Source organism: Leptonychotes weddellii, chromosome 8, assembly GCF_054177405.1.
Source record: "Leptonychotes weddellii isolate Sample4059 chromosome 8, ASM5417740v2, whole genome shotgun sequence".
In the NCBI taxonomy this organism is placed as follows: domain Eukaryota; kingdom Metazoa; phylum Chordata; class Mammalia; order Carnivora; family Phocidae; genus Leptonychotes; species Leptonychotes weddellii.
In genome coordinates, this window is record NC_138376.1 from 62304852 (window position 1) to 62313618 (window position 8767).

At 36.5% G+C, this 8767-nt stretch overlaps 1 protein-coding gene across 5 annotated transcripts in view; it reads left to right on the plus strand.

Moving 5' to 3' along the window:
* The window catches only part of CYB5R4 (cytochrome b5 reductase 4), an 84620-nt gene that overhangs the window by 64663 nt on the left and 11190 nt on the right, over nt 1-8767 (plus strand). For 4 of the 5 annotated variants that reach the window (XM_006733798.3, XM_081828600.1, XM_031028675.2 and 1 more), the window contains 4 exons: nt 928-1068; nt 2535-2687; nt 5451-5601; nt 5913-5999. In XM_006733798.3, coding sequence (XP_006733861.1) covers nt 928-1068; nt 2535-2687; nt 5451-5601; nt 5913-5999 — 532 coding nt within the window. The remainder of the gene's footprint in view (nt 1-927; nt 1069-2534; nt 2688-5450; nt 5602-5912; nt 6000-8767) is intronic. The other variant, XM_031028673.2, reaches the window with a different exon arrangement.

An 8767-nucleotide genomic window follows, 5' to 3' on the forward strand; every position in this document is an offset into this window, starting at 1 on the left:
GTTCCTTTTTATTTATTTGTATATTAGTAGCACAAACTGGGAATTTTCATTTTTCATTTAAATTAATTTTCCAGGTAATGAAAACTTACACCCTTAAACATAAAATTTTATTTTTTTTGTTTTAATCATTTCTTGACAGTTAAAATGTTCTATAATTTATACACAACATAGAGAAATAGAGTGTTTATTTTTCCTATGTTTATCAAAATTATTTCATAGTACTAATATTGTTAAACCTTAAATACTTGAATTTTAAGACCACGCTGTAAGAAAAGACTTTAGAATGTAGATTTCTTGATTATCAAATATTTTTCACATCTGTAATGTAGTTATATAGCTGTGAGTAATTGGCTTAAAAGATGAAATTATTTAAAAAGTGAATTTATGAAGAAATAAATTAGGTTTTAACTTCTTAAAATGTAATGCTTTTACTATGCTATAATTAGATATGAGGAAGTAAGACTCACTTAATAGTTTGTTTTTCAACCTACAGAAGTACTGGCAGGTTTTAGAAAATAGGTATCTCAGGAAATAAAATGAAATTCCAACTGTAAGATTTTCAGACTACTGATGAATTTTTTTTTTTTTTAAGATTTTTTATTTATTTGCGAGAGAGAGAATGAGAGACAGAGAACATGAGAGGGAGGAGGGTCAGAGGGAGAAGCAGACTCCCTGCTGAGCAGGGAGCCCGATGCGGGACTCGATCCTGGGACTCCAGGATCATGACCTGCGCCGAAGGCAGTCGCTTAACCAACTGAGCCACCCAGGCGCCCCAGACTACTGATGAATTTTTAAAGTGCGTAGGCATTTTAGTGAATTTCAAGCTTGCGAAAGCGTTGAAGCTGAATCTGCGCTTTCACTTAGTGGGTCTGGTGTTACTTCTTATTTAATTTACTCATCGATAAGAGAAAATGAATCGCTTTCTAGGTTTGTACTACAGAAAGTGCCAGTTAATTTCCAAGGAAGGCGTTACTCATGATACGAAGCTTTTCTGCCTGATGCTACCAGCAAGCACTCATCTTCAGGTGCCAGTTGGGCAACATGTTTACCTCAAGCTAACTATTACAGGTAAGGTAATAGAGGCTTTGGGGAAACATTTTCTTTATATAAAAGCAGTTCCAAATCCGTACTAATCTTTTAGGAAGTACCCGTTTAGGTTCTTAATACATGTTTCTGGCAGCTGAGTGAGTGATAGCCCAGTTCTAGGTTTGTAGATGCAGCGTTCCAACATGTTGGAGCCATAGCCACACCATAGCGTGTGGGGGCAAAGACCCTGCCACTAGTCGGGGAGAGAGAGTTCCACCAGCACTGAAAGGTACTCCTCACAGAACCCTCAAGGGAAGAGGTGAGGGAGTGCTCAAGTAGTCCTGTAAGGGGAAACGACTAGAAACATATGCCGGTATCTCTTAATAACCACGTCTGCTTGTGTCATTTATGGAGTTGAATTTATAAAATTCAAAAGGAGTGGATGATTATAAATGATTTCCTTCCATCTGCCACCGGGATAAGCAGCTCTATAAAGATACTCCTTACTGGGAATTTTTCCCCTCGTTTTCATCCTGAAGTTACCTTATGTACTTGTTTTAAATGCTCTTCTTAGCCACGTCTAACATTTTCTTGGCCTTTCAAAGCTGCTGAAGGCCACATTCTCACATAAGTTCTCAGTGTTTCCCGCAGTCAGTCTAGCCAACTGCCAGTTAGGACTTGGTCGGTACAACATACCACCACAGCTCGAGGAAGTTCCTCCCTTCATCGTCACCAGTGCCAGGTGTCATTCAATAGCTGGTAGGCTCCCCAGCGCAGTTACTGTCAATGGATTAGAATTTACAGGTAGATTAATTCTGTATATGTCAAGGAGCCACGTAGAAGATGTTGGTCTTTTCAATTGTGATGACTCCTCTTTCTATGGAATTTGGCTAGCTAAAAATATAACATGAATTCTTATTAAATTTATCCTGTTTTTTTAATATTATATTCTTAGAGCTAGTTGGATTAATATTTTTTCCTTCAGTTGCCAAAGTAACATATTTCAAAACATTAAAACAATTCAAAATATATAAAGTAAAGTGAAATCTTCCCTTTCTCAACCCAAATGATCCCCGTGGCCATCAGTACCCATTGTTAAAAATTTGGTACATAATTAAAATTATTATGTAAGTACTTTCTTATATCTCTGTGTAAACTTTTGATGCCTTTTTTTTGTAGCCCATTACAAAGTTTATATCCTGATAGAACAGATGGTTGTCTAAGTTTATTACCATAAATCCCTATCATCTTATGCCACACTTAATAAAAATACATTGTTTATATGATGTGTAAAGTATTGATTTGTGTAAATTATTTCGGCATGCATAGGCTTGGGATACATTTACACACACACATACTATATATAGAAAATATACTTAGAATTGTATATACATTAGATGTACAGTTTTAAATATGTACTGATAGCATCATAAAATTAGTATGTTTGATCATTATTCAGAGCTTTGGAGATTTTTAGAATTGAATTTCTTTGTCATGACTTTTTCTAGGTACTGAAATTGTGAAGCCATATACACCTGTATCTGATTTCTTACTCTCAGAGTTCAAGGAACCAGTTCTTCTCAACAATAAATACATCTACTTTTTGATCAAAATCTATCCTGCTGGACTCTTCACACCAGAGCTTGATCATCTTCATATTGGTTAGTATTCTTTTTTTAACCTCATTTGTGTTCTAGATTGGATTACATGTTACATACACTGTCTTCTAGTTATCTACATGTGGGAGTCCATGAAATAATGAAATTCAACATGTCTACAACTGAAGTCATGTTCTCTTTGTCCCACCAACCTATCCTTACTCCCACATTCCTCATTTTTATTATTTACAGCATCACTGTTCGTCCTGGACCCAGTCTGCAGGCTTGAGTCATTCTTGACTCCATTTTTGCCTTCCCAGTCCTGTCTGCCACTAAGTTCTAGTCACTTTTTACTCATTCTTTTCTATCCCTTCTGCCACCCTCTCAGATCAAGACTTCATCATTTCTCTCATGACCTCTGTCTCTCTCAGTTGCCTCTAACTGTGTCTTTCTCTTTCTGTTTATCTGCATTTCCAAAGTACCCTGAGGATAGATTTAATCAGGTTGTTCTGCAGCTTTGAAACTTCTGATGGGTGTCCATTACTTAACTGATTAAGTCCTCTACATGTCATTATGTCTCAGCACAGATTTTCCTGATCTCTCCAGCTTCATCTCTCCATGTAACTACTTGTGTGAATACTACTCAGAGTTCCACAAGTTTATCATCCTCATTCATAGGTACATGCAGGTGCCTCATATAGGATGCCTGTCACCCCTTTCTCTACCTGTCAGGTAGCCTTTTTTTTTAAAGACCGAAACAAAATATCATGTCCTTTATGAAGCCTCCTTTCTCCTGAACCCCTCAGTAACTAACGCTTTGTTCATAGCTCTAGGATAGGAATAAGTAATATTCCTTCTTTACAGAACTTTGAGTTTGAGGGCAAAGATTGTGTTATCTTTGTAGTTCCCATACCTAGCATGGCAATTGGCACATAATAGGGTCTCAATAAATGTACTTTGAAAGAACTAATAAAAAGACTATAATGACATCTATTAAGATGTCAAGACCCCTGTTCCTGTTTCTGTTCCATTTTCTGCATCTGCAACTTTTCACTGCCTTTTGTTTAACAGTAAAAGTGCTCTTCCCATTTCTAACACAGCTTTAGCAGTAACATCGAGTACCAGTGAAGTAGATCACTAAAATTTGGAAATAAAATTTGTTGCATTTTGAAAGTTAAGCCAGTCTTTACATGATGGATGTGATTAGTCCTCTTTGATTACATAAATCAAAGTACTGAATATAAATGTGAACCTAAAGAATCTTGGAATGCCTGCAAATCTAGCGAAGGTGACTATCATCTTGTGGTAGACTGACGCATGATTGTAATATAGCATGTGGAAACTGAACCCATGTTATTATACCCTATTTATAGAGATTGCGTGAACAGAGCAGGGTGGAGAATTAGCCTGGAGCATGGAAAAGGAAAGCCCAAAGAACAAGATCAGTGTTTTTTCAGCTTCATCCAGGGGAGCTAGACATAGCGCAAATACTTGTGTCACTTAGAGGGTGACATACTGGCTTGGTAGTGATAACTCGTGAAGCCTCATCACGGCCTACATGAGCTGCCCTATGAAATTATCCACTTCTTTGTTTCAATTCCATGTTCACCAAGCAACTCTTTTATGATTATTTTGGCCTTCCAAATGTTCTGATACTGGGAATGAGATGCCTCGGGTGGGGTATGTAAGGTTCAGGTCGCTAGGTGCAGATAGCCTTCTGTAAGTCAATTGCTGTTCTGGTAGGCCTACTTTAATATCTTGTGAACTCGATTAAAATCAGGCCCCTTGCCGAGTCTAATCAGTTTTCTGACATTGGAAAGACTGGACTGCTGACAAAATACTCAAGTTAGCCTCATTCTTTGAGGCATCGCCAGTAAACAGCCAGCTTACTTTTTCGTGAAGACATTCTGATCTTATGGTCCTTTTGAACTAGAACAGGGAGCTTCTGTTCCTTTCCAGTACTTAATTCATCAGTTACTGCAAGATTCTTACTATCCTGCTATGGACAAGAAGGAAAATTTATGAGCATTGAAAAAAAATAAATCAAAGTATTTGAAATTGTTTTTAAAATGTTTAACTTTATTTTTTTTATTTTAAAAATTACATTGGAAATTTCTGAAATGTCCTAAAGGCAGTTCTCTTATATGAGTGGTACATAGTGATTATATCAAATGCACTGCAAATGATTTTTTGCAAATATTCTTATTCTAGATTGAGAAGTCACGTGCTCTAAGTACAGTTTCTGGTCTTTGTTTTTATAGGCATTAAATTCAGAACAGCTGTTGTTTTAATCATAGGTTTTTTCAAAGATTTGATGGAGGTGACATTAGCACATTTACTAACACGTGACTGTAGAATACATTGCTATTTCAGTTTTCTCTCCTAGTTTTATTGCTCTGGCTATGAATCAATACGAAAGTAGTGAGTTATATATTCTCCACCTTGTACTGTGCAAGGCAGGTATACATGGACTTTACTTTTGAGGCGCTTATAATTTAGTTTAGCAATCAGTTCTTTACTGATAACTGATACTTAAATACTTGTCACTACTTTGTAAATTAGAGACTCCAGATGGTTTGGGAAAATAATTATGGGAAATGAGTATAATAAAGCCTCATTATTAATTTGGTTAGAATGATGTAATCCGAGTATACTTGGGGGCTTAATGAGTATTCCCAAAACTCCTTATACATTTTAAAGACTAAGCTGTAGTCCGAAAGTTATACATTCACCCTGTTACTCATCAGTGTTCTAAATTCAAGTAGCTTAACCTCCGTTTCCCTGATTTTTTTTTTTTTCTGATTTAGTTTGTATTTCATTGTTTAGGAGATTTTGTTTCCGTAAGCAATCCTGAGGGCAATTTTAAAATATCCCAGTTCCGAGAATTAGAAGATCTCTTTTTATTGGCAGCTGGAACAGGCTTCACACCAATGGTTAAAATACTGAATTATGCTTTGACTAACATACCCGGTCTCAGGTATGTAATTTTATCTTTAATTACTGTCCTTTGTGAGGCTGTTAGATTAGTATGAGGTGTTCTAAATTAATTAAATACTCAGTGGACCTTAATAGACATATTCTCATTCCCTCATTTACCATTTCTTACCTGATGCCCTCCAGTCCTAGCTGTTTTACTAACTTGATTCTTTTGTTTTTGATACTTTTGGTTACCTAATTGGCACTAAAAAAACATTTCATGCCACTTTACGTTTAGACTTTTCCTTTCATGCGTGTGTTTAATGTAATCGAAATAGTTCTTTTTGAGTTGTTGTTGTTTTTTCTTTTAAGGAAAGTGAAGCTGATGTTCTTCAATAAAACAGAGGATGATATAATTTGGAGAAGCCAGTTGGAGAAATTAGCATTTAAAGATAAAAGGTATTAAACTGGTGTTAGCTCTGCATTTCAATATTCAAAAATGTGTAGTCAGTCTAGGCCTTATCTTCTTTGATTGGAGTTTTTAATTGGCCAGGAAGCTCCTTCAAAGACAAAATAAGCTAGTCAGTAATTCTTTCAATGTAAGCAATGTTAATTCCCTTCCCCCAAAGAAATACTGTTCAATAAGATTAATATGACATCATATATGTATCAATAAAATGTATACTGGGCTTTACGTTTGTGTGACTTATACTGAGTTGGGTTTCATTGAAAATGACATAGTATAGCCAATTTGATAATTCAAGATTTTCTTGTTATAGTGGGTACAAATCAAATAAATGTGATGAGATGGACTAAGCAAAAATAAGTATCTTTCTTTAGTACAGAATTTCTTAGTGCCTTTAATATGCTAATGTCCATTGTGACTTCAAGATGGGGGCTTCCTTATACATTGTTAAGATTTTAAGATTTTCTTTATTTTTGTCTATTTACGTTAACACTGATTAACGGCTGTGGTCCTCAGTGCGCACCTTGGAAACTGCTGGGATAGGCAGTAGAGAAAAGCTTGAGTTAGGCCAAACTGTGGTAAAATGAAAGAGCATGGGAATCTGTTTCATTAAAAAAAGCCCTAGCATAGCCAGCTGAAATAAGATAATTGAAATGGCTGTATGCCCCATGTGCCCTAAGCAGATTTAAAAGTGGTAGGAAATTTTAAAGGAATTGTTTAGAAGAGTGAATTGGACTAGCTGTCATACTTTCTAAAGCATTTCTAGAGCTATTTTTAAGAAATTCGGGGCTCTATAAGGACTTCACACAAAATACATGAAGTAAATACGCTGAGGATCGTACACTACAGATAAAATTCTAGGCCTTTTGAAAGTTAGAGTTAAAGACGTCAGAAACTCAGCTGTTCAGGGGCTCCGTTTCTTGTGCATACTTTCTGAGCATCCTAGCTAAGGGAATGCTTGGCCACCTCTGGCTTTTCCTCCATCCTCCTCTTCCTTCTCTCTTCATAAATAACATTCACAAGTTAAGGACGACCTGAACTTATTTATCCTTGAAGTATTTAGTCTTCTTACATACTTAAACCATAAACCTCTAAGAGCATTTACTATTATTTAGGTAGTTATATGGCAGTTTAGAGCATGGTTTAGAGAAATACAAATTCCTGGGTACAAGTGTCTTTTTTGCTGTTTTCAAAGAGGAAAATTAGAAGCAGCATGTATCAAAAAGCCTAAAGCCCTAATTTTGAGTTTTCATTCTGCTCTTCACTAGCTTGGAACTTATTCAGAAATTACTTAGCTCTTTGGGCCTCTTTATCTTCAAAATAAAATAATGACATATTTCCTGTTTACTTCATAAGGCTGTAATGTGAGGATTAGAGAAGATTGTATAACTGCCTTGAAAACTGGGAAGCCCTACCTCAAGATATCTGAATTGTGGTTTAGAAGAACTCTACCTACCTGTGTTTTGTTGAGCTCCTGTTTTCCTAACCAAATATTTAAAATAATTTAAACAGCATAGCTAGGCTTTTTTACTTTAGGTTTTTAAAAAAAGTATTTCTGGCAGTGTTTTGACAAATTTATTTTTTAAGATCGTTTCCTTGTACAAGAAGATGCATTTACCATTATTTGAATGAACAGACATTGTCCATTTAGTCTTCCAATAGGAGTTAAACTTGATTTAAGAAGTATTTGGTATAAAGAAATGTGTTGACAGCCTCTGAATATACAGTGTGTTTCATTTCATTTCGTTTTGTTTTGGTCTACATAATTTGGGTTGGTGGATTACATAGGCTGGAGTGTTGAGGTGAGGCAAGACCCCTTTTTCACATCTGGGTGACTGGTCTAACTGGTGCCTTGCAGAGAGAAGTGCTAGTGTTCTGACTTCTGGCCTGCCTTTATCCTCCCTCTTCTCCTTCTTTCTCTTCTTGCTCTCCGTTCTCACTCCTGTGTGTGCTCTCTCTCTCTCTCCCTTTCTCTCTCTCCCCTCACTGACCTCCTCCTTCCTCTTCTCGGAGACAGAGCTGTCCTTGCATGAGGCACTCTGTTGGCACTGACGTCTAACGTTGTATAACGTATGCTCCCTGGAGACTCCTGTTGGGCCCTCACTGGAAAACAGAAAGGCTGTGCTTGTAGAGATGGCTTTGGAGTGTTTATCAGCAATGTTACCATATTCTGAGGCTTTATGAGAAAGCTAGCCATAAAAGTTTGTAGATGGGTTTTGTAGCACTATTGATTATTGAGTCCCATACAAAAAAGGAAAGTAAAAGTTGAGATTTAATATAAGGTTATTTTAGTTAGTCACATCTGTATTTCAGTTAGCATTTAAGGCTTCGGTTTTTCCATTTGTAGAATAGGGCTATCAATACCTACATCATAGAATTGTTTGGTCAATGAGGGAGTGTATATGTAAGTGCCAAGCCCAGAATTAGCATATTTGTAACATTCATTCACTGAATACATGTGAGCTTCTACCATGTGCCTATATACAGGGGTACGACAGTGAACAAGATACTGTGTTGGTTTATTTTCTAATGCAGTCCATGGAATGTATCTCTTCATTTACCCCCATTGCTAAACAGTAGAATTGTGCAAAACACAGGTATATCATAAGAACTTTTTTTGGGATATTTCTATTTCAATCAAATTTCCATTAAGTATAAAATTTTTTTTTGTTTGGGCGCCTGGGTGGCTCAGTTGGTTAAGCAACTGCCTTCGGCTCAGGTCATGATCCTGGAGTCCCGGGATCGAGTCCCGCATCGGGCT